Raw genomic sequence first — 21,011 nt, 5'->3', positions numbered from 1 at the left:
GATGAATGAGTCTCTTGTTTCAAATCTAAGTACGCTATAATTTGTTGTGGACATGGCTGCATTGAAATGTAACCAGATAATTGATTATGCAGATCAACTTCTTTCTGGGTGACTGACAGATTCCTAATTTATTTCATATTGGATGAAATGAGTTTTTTTTATTGTACTTTTAATGGGACTTTTCAACAGTCGTTCTTCAAAATGCAAAAGAGGTTCAATAGGTTTGATTTGGTGATTAAAGATGTGGTGACCAACAAAAAAAAATACAACCAAATAACAATACAAGAACGACAGCAGGAATAAGTGAAGAAATTAAAAAAAGGTAAATTACTACAACTTACAGTGCTTAAGGTGCTACAGCAGATGAGGATCCGGCGTTCAAAAAGCATACTTGCGTAGAGTTGAAGCATGTTATTGACATCTACGGCTACAGAGTACTCTGTAAGATTTCTCTGTAAGAGACAAACAACAAAACTATAAATATCTTAGTTGTGAAATTTTAATTACATAGTGAAGTGGAAAATAAACTATTCGATTAACTTGTGTGAAAAAAGTATTTGCCCACTTCTTGATTTCTGTTTTTTTGGCACATCTATCACACACAAAGGTTTCAAATCATCAAACCAACTTTAATATCACTCAGAGTCAACCCAAGGAAATACAAAATCTTCTCAATGATTTTATTTACCATGAGGGGAAAAATTACAAAACTATCTGTTTCTATGTGAAAAGGTAAATCCCCATCACCCTTGTTACATCACAAAGTCACTGTGACTAACCACAAATTTGGGAAAGGTGAGTTCAATTTCACAAGCCACACCCAACCTGATTACCACCATACTTGTTGAAACAAGAAATCACCTAAAGAGAATCTGTCAGAGAACGTAAAGTAAGCTACAGGATCTCAAAAACCAATGTATCATGCCGCAAGCCAAACCAACTCAAGAAGAAATGAGGAAAAACAGGGATTGAAATCCATCAGTCTGAAAAAGTTTACCAAGTCATTTCCAAGGATTTGGGGCTCCAGCAAACCACTGTCAGAGCCATTATCCAGAAATGGAGAAAACTGGGAACAGTGGCAAACCTTCCTAGATGTGGACGACCAACTAAAATGATTCTTAACAGGGTGACGATGACTCAACCAGGTCACAAAAGAAACTCAAACAACATCTAAAGACCTGCAGGCCTTGCTGGCCGCAGTTCGGGTCAGTGTTCGTGACTCAACCATAAGAAAGACACTGGCCAAAAATAGCATCCATGGGAGAGTTCCCAGGCAAAAAACCCTCCTGTCAGCAAAGAATACAAAGGCTTGTCTCACATTTGCAAAAGAACATCTTGATAATCCTCAAGACTCTTGGAGAAATATTCTGTGGACTCCTGAGTCCAAAATGTTACTTTTGGGAAGGTATGCGGCCCGTTACATCTGGCGTTAAAATGGCACAGCATTTGTTAAAAAGAACACTACGCCAACAGTGAAGCATGATGGTAGGCGTGTGACGGTCTGGGCCTGCCTTGTTACCTCAGGACCATTACAATTTTCATGTAATTTATGGAACAATGAATTCTGCTGTGTACGAGAAATCTCTGAAAGAGAATGTCCGGCCATCAATTCGTGAATTGGGAAATCCGTCAACGCATCAGCCACGAGTCAAGACAAAGTAAACCTGACTCACTACCCTTAACTTGGGGAATAAAGTAAGTAGTTTTAAAAAAACAAATACAAACCAAAAACCCAAAATGCAGCCCTATGGGGGCACAAACCAGTGCAATCTGTAGGCCGGTCCCAAGCCCGGATAAATGCAGAGGGTTGCGTCAGGAAGGGCATCCAGCGTAAAAACTGTGCCAAACAAATATGAGCGTTCATCTAAAGAATCCCATACCGGATCGGTCGTGGCCCGAGTTAACAACGCCCGCCCCCGGCACTGCTAACCTGCAGGGCGTCGCTGGAAATTCAGCTACTGTGGGTCGAAGACAAAGAAGAGGAGGAAACCGGATCCATCGTCAGAAGAAAAAGAGGAATGCACAGAGCCTACAACTGAGTGTAGGGACTTTGAATGTTGGGACTATGACAGGAAAAGCTCAGGAGTTGGTTGACATAATGATTAGGAGAAAGGTTGATATTCTGTGAATCCAAGAGAGCAGGTGGTAAAGCTAGAGGTTTAGGAGTAGGGTTTAAATTATTCTACCCCGGAGTAGATGGAAGAGAAATGGATTATTTTAAAGGAAGAGCTGCCTAAGAATGTCTTGAAGGTGAAATGAGTATCAGATCGAGTGATGAGACTACAATTTGAAATTGAGGGTGTTATGTATAATGTGGTTAGCGGCTATGCCCCACAGGTAGGATGTGACCTAGAGTTGAAAGAGAAGTTCTGGAAGGAACTAGATGAAGTAGTTCTGAGCATCCCAGACAGCGAGAGAGTTGTGATTGGTGCAGATTGTAATGGACATATTGGTAAAGGAAACAGGGGCGATGAAGAAGTGATGGGTAAGTACGGCATCCAGGAAAGGAACTTTTAGGGATAGATGGTGGTAGACTTTGCAAAAAGGATGGAGATGGCTGTAGTGAACACTTATTTCCAGAAGAGGGAGGAACATATAGTGACCTACAAGAGCGGAGCTAGAAGCACGCAGGTGGATTATATTTTGTGCAGACTGTCATGATCCTGCCGCTCCAGCACGAGCTGTGCGGGTGTCCGCGCAGGTGCGCTGATTGGAAGGTGCACACCTGCGCCTCATGCAGCCTGATTATGCTGTGGATTTATATGACCGCGATGACAACTGGCCGGCGCCAGTTCGTTGATCTTCATGTCCCGTTCGTGTGCTCCGGTATCCCTGATCGAACCTGTGTGTACCAACCTTCGCATGTTCTCCGACCAACCTTGTAAGCCTGACTCCTTTGATACTTCTGCCTGCGTTGATTGTTCCCCTGTGTACCGACTCCTGCCTGTCCGCTCATCTGCTCTCTTCGCCCGACCTCCCAACTACCGCTGCTGCACCGGACTGCCTGCTCGATCCCCGACCTCGGCATATAATAAACGTTTCTCCTTGAACTACCTGGCATCGTCCGAGTCCTGCATTTGGGTCCTACTCTCGTTCCGATGGGACGTGACACAGACGATGTAATCTGAAGGAGGTTACTGACTGTAAAGTAGTGGTAGGGGAGAGTGTAGCTCGACAGCATAGAATGGTAGTCTGTAGGATGACTCTGGTGATGGGTAGGAAGATTAAGAAGACAAAGGTAGACCAGAGAACCATGTGGCGGAACCTGAGAAAGGAAGAATGTTGTGCGGCCTTTCGGAAAGAGGTAAGACAGGCTCTCGATGGACAGCAGAAGCTCCCGGAAGACTGGACAACGACAGCCAAGGTAATCAGAGAGACAGGCAGGAGAGTACTTGGTGTGTCTTTTGGTAGGAAAAAGGAGAAGGAGACTTGGTGGTGGAACCCCAAAATACAGTGAGTCATACAAGGAAAGAGATTAGAGAAAAAGAAGTGGGATACTGAGAGGACTGAGGAGAGGCTGACAGATGAGGTTAGACTGGAATCCCCTTGGACCATGATGTTCGCAGATATTGTGATATGCAGTGAAAGCAGGGAGCATGGTGAGGAACAATGAGAAAGATGGAGACATGCACTGGAAAGGAGAGGAATAAAGATTAGCTGAAGTAAAACAGAATATATGTGCATGAATGAGAAAAGTGGAGGGGGAAGAGTGAGGCTACAGGGAGAAGAGATAGCGAGGGTGGACGACTTCAAATATTTAGGGTCAACATTCCAGAGTAACGGTGAGTGTGGTAAGGAAGTGAAGAAACGGGTCCAAGCAGGTTGGAACAGCTGGCGAAAGGTGTCTGGTGTGTTATGTGACAGAAGAGTCTCTGCTAGAATGAAGGGCAAAGGTTACAAAACAGTGGTGAGGCCGGCCATGATGTACGGATTAGAGACGGTGGCAGTGAAGAAACAACAGGAAGCAGAACTGGAGGTGGCAGAAATGAAGATGTTGAGGTTCTCGCTCGGAGTGACCAGGTTGGATAAATAGAGCTCATTAGAGGGACAGCCAAAGTTGGATGTTTTGGAGACAAGACTCGAGAGAGCAGACTTCGATGGTTTGGACATGTTCAGAGGTGAGAGAGTGAGTATATTGGTAGAAGGATGCTGAGGATGGAGCTCCCAGGCAAAAGAGCGAGAGGAAGACCAAAGAGAAGGTTTATGGATGTGGTGAGGGAAGATATGAGGGCAGTTGGGGTTAGAGAGGAAGATGCAGGAGATAGGCTAAGATGGCAAAAGATGACACGCTGTGGCGACCCATAATGGGACAAGCCGAAAGGAAAAGAAGAAGTTTTACAAACCCAATTCCAATGAAGTTGGAAAATAAATACATAAATAAATGAATAAAAACAATGACTTGCAAATCATATTCAACCTATATTTACCTGAATATGCTACAAAGAGAATATATTTAATGTTCAAACAGATACACTATTGGTTTAGGAAATAACCATTATCTTTGAATTTTATGGCTGCAACACGTTCCAAAAAATGTTGGACAGGGTCATGTCGCTATCACAGCCCCATACCATCACAGATGCTGGCTTTTGAACTTTACGTCCATAACAGTCCAGATGGTTCCTTTCCTCTTTGGCCCGGAGGAAACAACGGCCACAATTTCCAAAAACAATTTGAAATAAGGATTTGTCAGACCACAGAACACTTTTTCACTTTCCATCAGTGCATCTTAGATGAGTTCGGGTCCAGAGAAGCCGGATGCGTTTCTGGGTGTTGTTGAAAAATGGCTTTTGCTTTGCATAGTAGAATTTTAAGATGGATTTTATGGTTGTCGTTCCGAATTGTATGACATGTACTCATGAGGTGATATCTTTTCCACAATGATGTCGCTTTTTGATGCAGTGCCATCTGAAGGATCAAAGGTCACGGGCATTCAATGTTGGTTTTCAGCCTAACCACTTACATGTAGTGGTTTCTCCAGATTATTTTATATAACGAAATCGTAATTTAGTTTTATGCATATCCTGGGTCGTACAAGTGGTCTCCTCACTGTATGACGTGTCTGGAACACCTCAATTTTTAGGCATCCAAGAGAAATGCTAAACAGAGCCCCTCCCCACCTCATCTAGCTCTTCTCAATTCAGAGGAGCAAGGGCAATACTCGAAGCCCCTCATGGCTCACCCAGCTTCTCACTCTATCTCTAAGGGAGAGCCCAGACACCCTGCGGAGCAAGCTCAATTCGGCCACTTGTATGGGGGATCTTGTTCCTTTCAGTCACAACTCAAAGCTGATGCCAAAAGGTGAGGTAAGCAATATAGATGGATCTGTAAATAGAGGTTCGCCTTTCAGCTTGGCTCTTTCTACACCACCACCGTTCAATACCAAATTCGCAATACTACAGACGCTGTATCAATTTGCTTGCCGAGCACCCACGCTATTCCTCCTTCACTTGTGAAGACCCCAAGATATATGAACTCTTGCACTTAGGGAAGGACCTCATTCACGACCTGGAGAGGAAACTCAACCCTTTCCGAGTGAGCACCATGGTCTCATATTTAGAGGTGCTGATTCTCATTCCAGCCGCTTCCCCCTCGGCTGTGAACTGTTCCGGTGAGATTTGGAGATGACGGCCTGATGAAGCCAACATAAACCTAGATCGGGATTTTGGAAGCTGTGCTTTTGTCAGGTCCATCACCTCTGACCTGATTGCCATGAGTGACCCTACAAGGGGCATGAAGCCCCAGACAACTTAGCGCCTAGGATCATTTGGACACACAAACACATCCACCATGACAAGGTGACGGGCAGAAGAAGAGGAACCATTAATAATGACATTTATCATTGCTTTGGCTCCACATGAAGAGGCTAGAAACTGTTTAAATTTGGAGTCGTATTATTTTTTAATAAATTTGGCTCCCCAAGATGTCGCCAAAAGTATGTGGGCAAATGGCATTAAAATGAAAACTTCAAATTTAAATGTCAACAAACTTGAATAAAGGTAGAAAGAAGCTACTACACTGCTTTGTATGGTCATGGACAAGGGGACCCAGGTAGATTGCATCCTTGAAAGGATTTGGTAAACACTTCAAAAATCAAAGAAAAAAAATGGTAAAACACTCACATTCTCTGGTATTCTAGGGAGTTCTTTTAAGTCAGGTACAGTGAAGTAGAAATGCTGGAATCAACAGAAAACAAAATAATCATAATGATTTTTTAAGTTAACATGCAGCATAGAACTCAACTTCTGTCATTACAGACACCACAATGAAGTAGCACTTGAAAATGTGTTCTCAGTGTGCCGTGACCTTTTTAATATTAAAATGCTGTGTTGGAAAATGTTTCATATTTACCAAACTTCTATTAGTTTAGAAAACCTTCACATGGTTTATTGTTCCATGTTGTGACGACTCGCTTTTTTCCAGCCATGCTGTTCATACTAGTTGTTCCCAGCATTGTTGTGACTACCAGCCCTTTTGCAATAAAGTTAAGTTGTGTGCAGCTGGAATTATTATTATTTATTTTATTTTTTTTGCTTTCCTTTTCTTATCTGTCGCTCTCACTTCTGTAAAATGAAGGTGCCTTTTTGTTTGGACTTCAGTGAAGCCGTGACAACACCTAATATGTACCTTTTCCTCCCTTTGCAAAAACTTCACTTTTTTTGTCGAAGAAATCCATAAAGATTGCGTTCTTACTTATTCTGTCAGAAAAAGATTTTCCAAAACATCTTATGCAATCTACATATACCTCACTACCACTCAGTTTAAACATCATGACTTGAGGTTTGTGTGGTTGCAAAGTTTTATACCGCTGTTAACAAAGTAGTTAAAGTAGAAAAATAACAGGGATCACAAATTTCTTTCATTTTGACATTTGGCTCTGAAATTCCAAGACGGCAGCATATCTAACTGTTTAACGTATACGTTTCAATGTCTCAAAATACTTCTACTGTTGAACCGAAGGTTATGAACGACCTGATTTATCCAATTGGTGTTATGGATAAAATGTGCACAGAAAAATAATATGACCTTGAAAAGGGGGTGCCCATAGAGTTCAACTTTAAAACAGTTTCTTTTTTTTTTGATATGTAAATACTATCTATCATTGATTGAATCCCTCCCCTGCAGTGGCGTGCAGAAACCTTTAGACAGAAACCTATTCAAAATTAAAAGGCGGGAGCTGGAACAAAGGTTTGAAACACCTTAGAATAAAACTGCATAGTATTCGGGAAAACAGAATGACACACCTGCCCGCAGGACAACTGGGATTGCAATTTCCAGCAAAGGCACACCATTTATTTTGTTAATTGGAATGATAAAAAACCCAACAATGATTATTTTGTGTGAATATTACTGTACATCTATGTCAGTATTAAGGTTAGCATTTTGCATGTCAGAATCATGTTGTGACCAAAATAAAATTGGTAAACACAATTGGCCAAATTAAACACAATTAAGAAATTGATTTAGGTGGTGGTCAACCTCACACTCTTATATCCACCATAACACTGCATTTCTACCCTCAATTACTTGGTAAATATAGTGATTTTTTTTTCAAGGGACAGAATCAAGCACCTTCTGGAGGACAAATAAATCTCAATGCTTTAATAACACTGAATGTACCAAACCATTATCATAAAAAAAAAATGGGCTTTCTTCTTTTCCTTTCGGCTTGTCACGATTAGGGGTCATGACAGTGTGTCATCTTTTTCCATCCAAGGCTATCTTGTGCATCTTCCTCTGTAACACCCACAGTCTTCATGTCCTCCTTCACAACATCCATCAACCTTTTCTTTGGTCTTCCTTTCGCTCTTTTGCCTGGCAGCTCCATCCTCAGCACCCTTCTACCAATATACTCGCTCTCTCGCATCTGGACATGTCCAAACCATCGAAGTCTGCTCTCTCTAACCTTGTCTCCAAAACATCCAACTTTGGCTGTCCCTCTAATGAGCTCATTCCTAATCCTACCCAACCTGCTCACTCCGAGCGGGTTAGGGTTAACCCTAACCCTAACCCTCAACATCTTTATTTCTGTTACATCAAGTACTATTTATTAATAAATTATAGCCATAAAAGAAAAAAAATATTCATGAAAATTGTACAACCTTTTATTGAACTAAAATTTCAATCACAATTGGCCAGGTAATGTATTGTCTAATGATGCCATAAGATGGCAAGGAGCTCATAAGTAATTTCACCGTTTTCATTTTAACTTTTAAGTATAAATTAAGATTTTAAATCCTCAGATTTTTTGACAAATTGGACTACTTTTTAATTTCCTGTCTTTGTCATGGTCCTGCCGGGACAGCCCTGGCTGTGCAGGTTTCTGCAGAGCCTCATTGATTAGGTGGTGCACACATGCGCCTCATGCTGGCTGATTGACTCCAGTAGATATAGGATCCAGGGGCCGACTGGTCTTCGCCAGATCGTTGCAGCTCATGCCCCTTCCTGCACTCCCGTATCTCAACCGTCAACCCGTGTGTACCGACCTCCGCCTGTTCTCTGACCGACCCTGAGCCTGACTCCTTTGACAGTCCTGCCTTCTTTGATCGATCTCCCATGTACCAACTCCTGCCTGTCCGTGGACGTGCTCTTTACGCCCGACGTCCTGACTACCGCTGCTGCACCTGACTGTCTGCCTGATCCCCGACCTTGGAACAATAAACGTTTTTCCCGAATTACCTCTGCGTCTCCCGAGTCCTACATTTGGGTCCTCCCTCCGTATCGATGGGTCGTGACAGTCTTCTTTAAAAACAAACAACTTAGCGTGGTTACGGAAAGTATTCAGAACTCTCAAATTTTTCCAGTTTTTGTTATAGTGCACTCATTCTCTTAAATCATTTATGTTATTCCCCCTCTCAATCTACAGACAGCACCCCATGGCAGAGTGGGCCTACAGAAGCCTCTCCTCAGTGCAACTCACCCTAACCCTAAGAAAAGAAAAAGAAGAAAAAAGAAAAAAAAGAAAAAAAGGGGTTAGGGTTAGGGTTATGGTTATGGGTTAGGGTTAGGGTTAGGGTTATGGTTAGGGTTAGGTGTTAGATGAACTTGGAGAAGGACTTCAAGATGTTGAGAAATTAGATTCTCTGGTCTGATGATACCAAGACAGAACTTTTGGCTTGAATTATAAGTGGTATGCGTGGAGATGACAGGACGACTGGTTACAATCAAAGGAAAGATAAATGTGGCCAAGTACAAGGATATTCGGGAGGAAAACGTTTTTCACAATGCTCAGTATCTCAGACTGTGCCAAAGGTACACGTTCATATAACAAAATGACCCTAAGCACACAACTAAAATAACGAAGGAGTGGCTTCAGAACAACTCTGATTGTTTTTGAATGGGCCACTTAGACTAATGGCTGTACTAGCTCAATAGCTAAATGCTTTCACTAAATACTGAGCAAAGTGTCTGAATACCTATGGCTCTGTGATATTCAGTCTTTCTTTTTTAATAAATCTGAAAAATTCCAAAAGTAATTTTTTTTTCTGTCATTATAGGGTGCTGTATGTACATTAATGAGGAAAAAATTTAATGATTTTGGAATGAATTTTGCAAATGGATGCAATATGAGTGAACATTTTAAGGGGTCTGAATACCTTACATGCCCACTGTACCGATGTTTTAAGAAAAAAAAAAAAAACATTCATGGAGTTCAGCTGTTAGAAAGGTGACTGACATTATTGCCCGTTTTCTGACTTTTGAAATTAAACACTAACCCAGTCTTTTCCAATGAGTGCCTGATCAATTAAAAATCCTAATACCCACTAAAACCTTAAAGCAATAAATTCAGTGTGCCCTTGCCCATTTGTGGCCCTGCATATTTGTGGATTTTGCTCACAAAGTATTTTTTATGTACTGTATTTTCACATTCATAAGGTGCACTTAGAGATCTTAAACTCTCTCCTAAAATTAAGGTGTGCCTTACAATGTAGCGCACCTTATGTGCACACTGAGGTACATCAGTAAATATCATTGGCTGACTTGTCCAATGAAGAACACTTGAGCACACTGGTAAGGTTGTTGGCATGCACACGAGCACGTGTTTTAGCGTGTATGTAAGATACCATATGATGGCGCTCACAAGGCAGTGAGCAACAATTGTGTTTTACATGTGTAAGCAGAAGAAGCCTCAATTGCCCCACTCAATTGTCCCACATTATTACTCAAGATGTTGTTTACACTCACCGTGTTACCGAAACTAAAATTATCACATCACGGAAAACAAAATAGCATAACTAGCAAATAACAAATAAAAGAATGACTGAAGAAATAATTGACACAAAACATGCATTTTTAAAAAAATTTTTTACATCCTCTCAGCATGCTTTGTGGCACTAAGGAGATTCTTAGTGGAGCAGAAGCATGCAGGACAAGGGTCGTAAACTTAGCTGTAGAACTGAATCGTGGTGGGACTAACTAAGTGAATTATAGAAGTCTGCAGAACGAGAGAATAAATGGGGGTATAAAAGCAATTTGCAAACAATTATTTGTCGCAATAAGAGAGTGGTCGCACACCCACCGAAAGAGCCCCAGGGGTGTGTGCCAGGGATGAAAAGAAAGGAAGAGAGAGACGAAGACAATGAGAAAGTCACCGACGAGACAAGACAAGGAAATATAACGACGCATATGTAGCGCTCGGGTTCATTGTGACCACAGTGGGACACAAGGAAAGACTGCTGCGTTTACTGTGTCTAAAAATGTTGGCAGCGGACAGTATGAAGCCAAATAAATTTCTCGTTTATCGTTGTTGTTTTTGTAATTGTTGTCAAATAAAATTTTGTTGTCATTGTCAAATACTTTGCATTCTTCTGCCGAAGTGAAGGGCTCTTCATTTGGAGATACCATTTAGTTTTACTTGGAACCATAGCACTGTTGGATAGCCTTTCACCATACACCAAGGACATTGGAGTTGGTATGGATGGAACTCAGGTGAGAGAAAATCCAAATGAAAGATAGCCTTAGCTATATTGCCTCACGCCAGAGACTTTCCATGAGCAAAATGTCTTTGGTTTCTTTTGACCTCTACTCAAACTTGGGCCTTCATTTGGGTCAAAATTCTGTCAAGAGTCCAATTCTGAGTTAGCATCCTTTCTTTTCAAAAACCTCTCCATCACTGTCACTGTAGAGCTTTGCAAGTAACAATGCCACTGCCGCCATTACCTGACGGATCACTAATCAAAGTAATTAGCTACCTGGTTTCACCTACTGATATAGAAGTGTAGAACACGATTACTTTGTCGATCATTGTACAGTACAGTCAGCAAGTACACATTATCTGTGGATTTATTTTTGAAAATATTTTTACACCAATGAAGTGAAATTGGATGATTTGCCACGACACACCCAACATTACGCTGTGGCACACAACGTAACTTGAGTTAAACACTGCAACATATTAATTGTGATTACAATTACAGAGATTCTTCTTTTCAAGTGGAGCATTTCATTAATAGCTTGTTTAATTTTAATCACTTTGGGTTTTTATAAGTAAAAGCCTGAGAAGATTTTTTTTTTCAAAACAAGAAAATGTATTAAATTTTTGCGGGATCTATTTTCATTACATTTTTTAGAGGGGGAATTTTTGTGTGTGTGTCTTCTGGGGGAAGGGGTGCAGTTTGAAAACCGCTGGCCTAAACCAACATCATTGTGAATCAATCCAACCACCTTCTTTACCGCTTATCCTCACCACACCGGAAAGGCAATTATTTATAATCAAATACACAAGACAAGGCTAATTATAAGTATATTAAGCTTCTTTACAAAAGTAAAATAAAACTATAATTTGCTTCTTCTTTTCCTTTGGGTTGACTAGTTAGGGGTCGTCAAAACGCGTCATCTTTTTCCATGTAAGCATCTTCCTCTTTAACACCAATTGCCCTCATGTCTACCCTCACAACATCCATCAAGCTTCTCTTTGTACTTCCTCTCACTCTTTTCACTTGCAGCTCAATCCTCACCACCCTTTTGACAATATACAGGGTTCACTCGCTACTTCGCGCTTCTTTTTGCGGATTCAGTGTTACGCATTTTTTTTTTTTTTTTTACTCCCCTACCACTTTTTTCAGCCCCTTCATCATCGTCACTGGGCAAGATTTGATCGTCAAAGGCTTTAGCCTTTGTCTTGATCGTGTTGGTGTTCAAATTCACCGCCTTTTTTCTGCAACCTGCAACCCACAAAGCTAACGCATCTTCTATTCGAGCAATCCTCTTATTTCGCTGAGTCACCACACATTTCAATTCCATATTAAAAGGTATTAAAGCGATTTTAAGGATGTTTACCCCATCCTTCTATATGTAGCGCACCGTGGATTAATTCACGACATAATGGTGTGCCACAAAAGTCCAACTTTTGCTGTCTTTTATCATATCCAAAAGTTTACTTTTTCACTGATCATCATCAACTTCCTCTTAATCATGGGCGCTTCGGAGGAAGCTTTAGCATCAACACAGTGCTTCGCGGCATTAGGAATACAAGAGGTTATCACGCAGACAGTCGACGGCGTAGACGAAAATGGCGTCAAGGAAGGAAAAAGTAAAGGGTGGGACAAAGCTATAGTTGTAGCTATAGTAAGGTAAGTTGCTGGCTTAGGTTTCGATGATGTGCAGCCAATTAGCTAACTTGATACATCCACATATGCTCTGTTTGGTCAATGTCGCATCGGGACGAATCATACGCCTTGTATCAATGAGTCTTCCCGGAATATGCCAATATGGCTGTCTTTTTCAAAGTTTATTTTTTGATGATTTTTTTGGTGGGCGGGAGCAGAACCAGAAGCACTGAAACCGCAAATAGTGAAGCGCAAAGTAGCGAGGTAACCCTGTGTATCCGTTTAATCAACACATCAACAAAACGCGTGTAGTGAGTACTGTGTCTTTGTTTTTGTGGAAACATGGCTCAACAATCGCGTCCCGGACTGGGTCATTCAGCTAGGCCAGCTAATATCCTCCCGAGCGCTCCTTGAGGAAGGGAAGAGGATGCCTGGTGCTGCTACGCTGCAGTGGTTTATAACCAATCCTGCAACACACTGTGAGAGCAGGTGGGAAGATAATTGGTGTCTCGCTCCCCTCCCTTCTGGACATGTACAACACCAGCCTAACCTGCAAGGCCACCTGGATCGCAGGTGACCCCACTCACCCATCTTACTGCCTCTTCAAATTGCTGACATCAGGGCGGGCACTGCAGACCCTTCAGGCCAAGACCAGCAGGCTCAAAAACAGTTTCTTCCACCAGGCAGTCAGGATACTCAAGTCCCTCTCTGCTTTAACCCCATTATTATTATCCCTCCCTCCCACCAACCACCAGTGACTCTAGACCAGTAATTAAGCTCATGCACAACCGCATTTTAGGCATAGCATTCACCTTGCTCTTGCAGCACTGTGCTCATTGCCCAACAGATTATTCTGCTACACGATTGATATCAGTAATTTAATACACTGTCCATAACACTCCATCATGTACATTGCTGGTTATAATGTCAATAGCTCACATCGATGCAATATTCCCTCTCTTTTTTAATCTACAAAAACACACGAAGCCCCGACCGGTCCTATTTGACCACTGTGAGCAACATCACAGGTGTGTCATCCATTGAAGTTACATAGCTTATTAAATCAATCAAATTACAGCATTTACATTCTTATTCAAAACACTTTTATTAATTTTGTTCTTGTAAACATACAATGAAAATATCAACAAACGTAACTACACAAAAAATACATACTAACCAAACCAAGGCAACTGTAAACTATGAACAATGAATTTTTTTTTAAATTCACAATGATATCCCCACGTTTTCTTGGTGTAAAACTGAATTATTGCTTGTACAATATTTTTTGCAGTGCATGCTGAGAGCTGAATGATGCTTCCAAACAATCTTATGGTGAACATTATTTTGCTCCCTGTATTTAAAATACAGAACTAGCCTCTGTGCACTGTATTGTCTGTTTTACATTGCACACCATCTCATCCTGCACCATTTGATTGATTTAAAAATCCAAAGGCATAACTTTTGCTACATCAGCTTTCTAATATATACTCAGGTATGTTGCCATGTGATCGTGAATTTGTTGAACTCATAGCAGGGATGCACTTCTGTTGATAGTGAGAATACTCTCCATGAGAATTTTAACTTAACTGCGGGTTGGATTTTTTTTTTGTGCACAACGCCGAATGTCTGTGTGCAGAGACAACATTAGCAGTGCACAATTGCACACGGGCAAAGCTTGGCAAAAACGTTGCATTGATGTACATTGTATAGAGTGGCCTGAAAAAGTATTTGCCCTGCTCCTGTTTGTTTTTTGCATATCTATCACAAAAAGGTTTCAAGTATTCAGACCAATTTTAATATCACTCAGAGACAACCCAAGGAAATACAAAACACAGTTGACAATTTATATAAGTCACAAAAAAAAATCCAAACCTTTCATCATCTATGGAAAAACTAATTACCCCCCTCCTCCCCCATCTGTTAAATCACAAGTCAAAAATCAAGTCTGCGTCTCGAAACACAAATTTGGGAAAGGTGAGGTCAATTTTACAAGCCACACCCATTCCTAATTACCACAATACTTCTTGAATCAAAAAATCAAATAGAATTTGTCAGAGAACATGAAGGAGGCTACAAGATCAAGAACAAATGCATCATGCCATGATACAAAGAAATTCAAGAAATGAGGAGAAAAAAAGAGATTGAAATCCATCAGTCTGGAAAAGGTTACAAAACCATTTCCAATGCTTTAGGGTTCCAGTGAACCACTCTCAGAGCCATTATCCAGAAATTGAGACAATAGGGAACAGTAGTATATCTTCCCAGGAGGGAACAACCAACAAAAACTACTCCAAGAGTGTGACAGCCACAAAAGAACCTCGAACAACACCTAAAAACCTCCAGGCCTCGATGTCCTCACTTAACATCAGTGTTCATGACTCTACTATAAGAAAGACACAAAAAATGGCATCCATGGGAGAATTCCAAGGTGAAAACCCCTGCTGTCAGAAAAGAATCCAAAGGCTTGCCTCACATTTGCCACAAATATTTTTTGCTGATCCTCAAGACGCTTGGAGAAACATCAGGACAATTATCTGAAACACACTAGCAGGTTCACCTCTAAATGGCAAAAAAAAATAAATGAATTAAGATTTAAATCCAACTGAGATGCTGTGATGTGACCTTAAACAGGCATTTCACGCAAAAACTTCCAATGAGGCGGTTTTGAAACAATTTTGCAAGAAAAGTGGCACAAAATTCCTCAAGAGTGATATGAAAGACTCTTTACCAATTATCGCAAACACTAGATTTCAGTTATTGCTGCCAAGGTTGGCACAAACCCGTTATTAGGTTCAGGGGGAAATTAATTTTTTTCCACAGAGCATCAAAAAAGATTTGGAATATTTTGTGACTTCATAATTGTCATTTGAAAACTCCATTTTGTATTTCTTTGGGTTGTCACAGTGATGTTAAAATTTGTTTTATGATTTGAAAGCTTACTGTTTAACAGACAAGCAAAAAAAAAATCACGAAGGGGGTGAATACTTTTTCACAGTACTGTACTTCGGCGCGGTTATCTTCCCTATTGGGCTAGTTAGGCGTGCTCGCTAATCAGCGACCAGTCCCGATGCGTTATTTCTTTCAGCCCTTCCCGAAGTTTAACAACCTGGGTTTGTCGTTGCAAGCAGCACCCCTCCTAGCAGTTTCCTGGACCACTCTGCTGCTAATTCTCAACCACACAAAGTAACATCCACATTCCCATATCTTCTTGGCTTGGAATCCTGATTTGCTCTGACTTCTGACCCTGACCACAACTTTGTTCTCACAGGTTCAATCTCCAACACACGTACCAGTGAGACCTACTGAGTGTGATGAACTCATCATAGTGGACCTGGCTATGGACCAGTACCTGGTGATACATACATTCGGTATGGTTCTAACAACACCCAAATGTGCGTCTCCACTGCTTCAAACTCCTCGGGAATCAACTCACCGACGCCAGTAACGTGTTATAGTCGCCAGTTCCCTTAAACTGACTTCGAAAGGAACAAATAAGAGGTCCTCGCTAGAGGCTGATGCCCCAAGTTCCAATAATGTATGAGAGATTTGCGTTCTCTAAAGACTCAGTAGAATGCAACCTACACACTTTCACATGGTCTGCCTTCAGAGCCTCCTTGATGCGCCAACCTCGATGAAAACCCACAATCGGATGACTTTTCAAAAGTGGGGCCCACACCAGTAATGCTGACAATGTCTCCTGTGTAACAATGGCCCTCCTTTCAAACTTTTCAGACCACAGGACCCCTTGTTTAGAAGTAGAATCATTCTAATTATCTCCCTAATAATAGGACCACTTATGCAGCTATCGCTGATAGAACCAAAGCTTCAGTGTGAGTTCTTAGCAGGCCCGCTCCTTCAATGACCGCGATGTCATCTTGCTTCTTTCCTGACTTCTTCACATGCATGGCTTCAACAGCACATGACATGTGGGCTTTTGTCCCTTCTCAGAGAGCCCAGACTTCATGTGCATTTCTTCTTTGGACCTTGAAAAGTGCACCTCAATGCCATTTTTCTCACACTGCCCCACCCTTTGCATCTTCAGGAAATGCCTTGGAATTGATCTACAACTGCAGTAACCACTTGTGATGGAGGCTTCCTTCTGTGTTCCCAGCTTCTCTCTTCAACGTTGTTTGTGATGTTCATGCTCAGGCCCAGAGAAGCCGGGAGCGTTTCTGGGTGTTGTTAATAATTGGCTTTTCTTTTGCATCATACAATTTTTAGTTGTATTTATGTATGTTGCTATCAAAGATGTTCCCACAAAAACAGCTGAGACAAGTCTTGAGGACTGTAGTGAAATTAACTCAAACCAACCAAGATTGTCTTTCTGCACTCGCGAGGGACAGACTGGCGACCCACTGCATGAGTGCTCCCCCTCGGACTGCCAAAGTGGTAATCCCCATCTGTTCGTTTTTATTGCTTTCTCAGGTCAAAAGATTACATGGTTACAAGTTCACACAGTCAATATGCTGAAACAGATGGCTACACCAACACCAACATAAACACTAATGTACATGTTTCTTCAAAGCTGCAACAGTGTCCGGTGTACTACTTCTTCTTTCAAGATTCCTTAACGGCATCCCACAATTCATTTACATTTCTTGGTTTTGCTTCAGAAACAGCATTCTTGATGTCAACCCAAAAGTTCTCAATTGGATTGAGGTCTGGGGGTTGCGCTGACAACTCCATGACATTATCTTTATTGGTTTGGAACCAAGATTTTGCATGTTTATTGGTGTGTTTCGGGTCATTGTTTTGTCGAAATACCAATTTTAAAGTGCAAGTACTCTTTAGCATAAGTCAACATCTCCTCATGTTTTTTCACATATACAAACCGAGTCATGATCATCCAACCATCCATCAATAATCTAGCGCTTTTCCGGGTCAGATCGCGGGGGCAGTAGGTTCACCAGGGATACCCAGACTTCCCTTTCCCCAGCCACTTCATCCAGCTTTTCTGGAGGGATCCTGAGGCGTGAAGAGACCATGCCTGGGGTCTCTTTTTGGTGGGACATGCCCAGAAGACCTCACACGGGAGGAGTCCGGGAGGCATCCAGATCAGATGCCCCAGCCACCTCATCTGGCTCCTCTCAATGCGAAGGAGCAGTGACTCGAGATAGAGCCCCTCCCGGATGACCGAGCTTCTCACCCTATCGCTGAGGGAGAGCAGGGACACCCTGCGGAAGAAACTAATTTCAGCCAATTGTAGCCGAGATCTTGTTCTTTCAGTCACGATCCAAAGCTCATAACCAAAGGTGTGGGTGGGATTGTAGATCAACTGGTAAATTGAGATATTCGCCTTTCAATTTAACTCCCTCTTTACCACAACGGACCGAGATAAAGTCCGCATTGCTGCAGACGCTTGACTGATCCAACTATCGATCTCACACTCCATTCTACCCTCACAAGTGAACAAGACCCCAAGATACTTGAACTCCTCCACTTGGGGCTGGATCTCATGCCCGGCCCAAAAAGGCCACACCACCCTTATGTGACTGAGGACCATGGTCTCAGCTTATGAGGTGCCTATTCTCATCCCAGCCACTTCTCACACTGAAAGCAAAACGGTCCAGCAAGCGTTGGAGATCACAGCTTGATGAAGCCAACACAACCACATAATTTTGAAAGACCAGAGATGCAATGCTGAGGCCAACAAACAGGACACCCTATACAAATCGGCTGCACCTAGAAATTCTGTCCATAAATGTTATGAACAAAATTTTGAAAAAGGTCAGACTTGGCGGAGTCCAACTCTTACTGGAAACAAGCCCGACTCATTGCTGGCAATGGGGGACCAAACTGTGTCACCGGTCGTACGGGGACCAAACAGCTTGTATCAGGGGGTTCAGTACCCCATTGTCTCGAAGAACCCCCAACAGGACTCCCTGAGTCCCTAACCCTACAGTCAAACTTCTTCTCCAAGTCCACAAAATAGATGTAGACTGGTTGGACGCACTCCCATGCACCCTTAAGTATCCTGCCGAGGGTGTAGAGCTGGTCCACTCTTCCATGGCCAGGATGAACACCATATTGGTCTTACTGAATCTGAGAATCGACTACACGACGGACCCTGATCTCCAGCGCCCCTGAATAGACCTTATCAGGGAGGCTGTTGGAACACATGTGGAACACCCTAGTCTGCCAATCCAAAGGCACTGTCCCTGATGTCCACGCGATGTTGCAGAGGTGTGTCAACCAGGACAGCCCCGCAACATCCAGAGCCTTTAGAAACTCAGGGCAAATCTTATCCACCCGCGGGGCCCACACACCAAGGAGCTTTTAAAACACCTCGGTGACCTCAACCCCCAAGATAGAAGAGCCCACCTCAGAGAACCCAGAGTCTGCTTCCTCACAGGAATGGGTGTCAGTGGAATTGAGGAGGTCTTCGAAGTATTCCCCCACCGACTCACAACGTCCCTAGTTGAGGTCCGTTGCCCCATCCTCATTATACACAGTGTTGACAGTGCACTGCTTTCCCCCGAGACGCCGGACGGTGGACCAGAATTTCCCGAACTCCTCCCACGCTTGGATTTTTGCCTCAGCGACCACTGAAGCTGCATTCCGCTTGGCCAGCCGGTACCAATCAGCTGCCTCGGGAGTCCAACAGGCCAAAAATGCCCAAAAAGACACCTTCTTCAGATTGACGGCATCCCTCACTGTTGGTGTAAACCAACCACAGGCACTGCTCATCTTATGGCCACAGCCTTGCAAGCGCCACGATTTTTTCTCTGATTTTCTGGGTGATTTCTTCTGATGTTACCATTTCAAAAAGGGAAGAAAAGTCTTTGTAGTGTGACCTTAAATATTTTCCCGGATATACCATCCATTGACTCCCACTTTGTCAATTAATCTATAAGAAGCTTCCAAAGTCATGATCTCATCCTCTGGGGTTCCCCATGTTATTTAAAGACCCACTACTTTTTGTGTATGCAAACTTTTGACCTCGAAAAAAATTATATAAAATTCTCCATTCTTATGATTGTGGCTTTAATAAAATAAAAAAATTGGGGAGATGCTGACTCAAGCTTAGATACCCTGGGAGGATTTGTGAAATGTCTTTTTTGTTGTATTTTTGTATTGTGTGTGATTAAATTGTCTTAAACGCAATACAACTACTTTGTTATACTTTGCTGGTTTAAACGAGGGGATTTCATTATTCTAAATTTATACGGAACAGTTTCTTTGGGGATAAACATTGAGTACACAATACACAAGAAATTACAGAACTTCTCACCTGTGCAAAATACAAAGAACATTCACCTGTAACTAGAAATGTGGCATTTCAAAGTGCGCAAATGTAACGGCATAATTACAGGTTTAGGAAATTTTTTTTTATACTAATGACTGGCAAATCAGACCAGTCAAATTTGAAGGGAGAAAATCTGTACCAGCAGTGCAAAATCCGCAAAGATTGACAACATAAGCATTCTCAGGTCTAACCTCAGGTGAAAGGAAAATGATGAGATGTAGTGAATTGTGACTCACCATAGCAAGATGAACTGGAACACCAGGCTCAGGAATGGAAAGATTATGTAGGGATAGCAGGAGGTCTTGTAAATTGATTTCCTAAACCATTCAAAATATCAAAAATACATTAAATTATAGGAATAGCCAAAAATAAACATTCTACATTTTTTAAAATCTTTTTCTCTCATGCCAGCATGCCAATTATACATTTTATTAAGTATTCAGATCCCTTTTTCATATTGAGCTGCAGAGAGGAAATTATTTTTTCAAATTCAAATGTCTATACAACTTATTTATTCAATGTTTTAACAATTCTCATTTGGGACTTTAACATTTTTTTTTAATGAATCAAGTAAAATCCATGAAATAATGCCGCTGAATATTAAACCCAGGCTTTTCACCATCATAAAAAAAGAATATAATAGAAGAAAAAAATGTGACACAGCGTTTCGTTGTAAACACACCCTGAACACATCCTGTATATCTTGCAACAAGCATATGACAGATGTTCTTCTGCCCTTTCTGTGCGTGGTTTAAGCTGTTTAATGAGACTCCATTTAGAGATTACTGTAAAGCTAAAAAACAAAAAAACGACACACTTTTTAATACAAGATATTTTATAGATTGCCATCTTAATGCTCATATTCATTGTAAAACCCTATTGATGGGCTTGCTAAAATTAGCATTAGCTCACGAATGGGTCTTCATGACTACAGGCCTGTTGCCCTGACATTTGTGGTCATGAAGTCCTTTGAACGCCTTGTGCTGGACCACCTCAAGAACGTCACAGGTCCCCAGCTGGACCCACTGCTGTTTGCCTAATGAGCTAACAGGTCTACGGATGATGCCGTCAACATGGGTCTCCACTTCATCCTTAAACACCTCAACAACGAGGAAACATATGCGCGGATCCTGTTCGTGGACTTCAGCGCTGCGGTTAACACCATCATTCCTGAACTCTTCTCCTCCAAACTTCTCCAGCTCAGCGTCTCACCTTGT

The 21,011-nt window shown here is 41.9% G+C and overlaps 1 protein-coding gene across 1 annotated transcript in view; it reads right to left on the bottom strand.

Moving 5' to 3' along the window:
• LOC133515260 (DENN domain-containing protein 1A-like) overlaps positions 1-21,011 on the bottom strand; it is a 186,180-nt gene that overhangs the window by 103,208 nt on the left and 61,961 nt on the right. Inside the window, 3 exon segments of the mRNA XM_061847627.1 lie at positions 342-452; positions 6,123-6,176; positions 20,031-20,111. Coding sequence (XP_061703611.1) covers positions 342-452; positions 6,123-6,176; positions 20,031-20,111 — 246 coding nt within the window.

Source organism: Syngnathoides biaculeatus, chromosome 17 (genome assembly GCF_019802595.1).
Source record: "Syngnathoides biaculeatus isolate LvHL_M chromosome 17, ASM1980259v1, whole genome shotgun sequence".
Classification (NCBI taxonomy): Eukaryota; Metazoa; Chordata; class Actinopteri; order Syngnathiformes; family Syngnathidae; genus Syngnathoides; species Syngnathoides biaculeatus.
The sequence above is the reverse complement of the archived record's forward strand: the minus strand, read 5'-3'. Positions and strand labels throughout refer to the sequence as shown.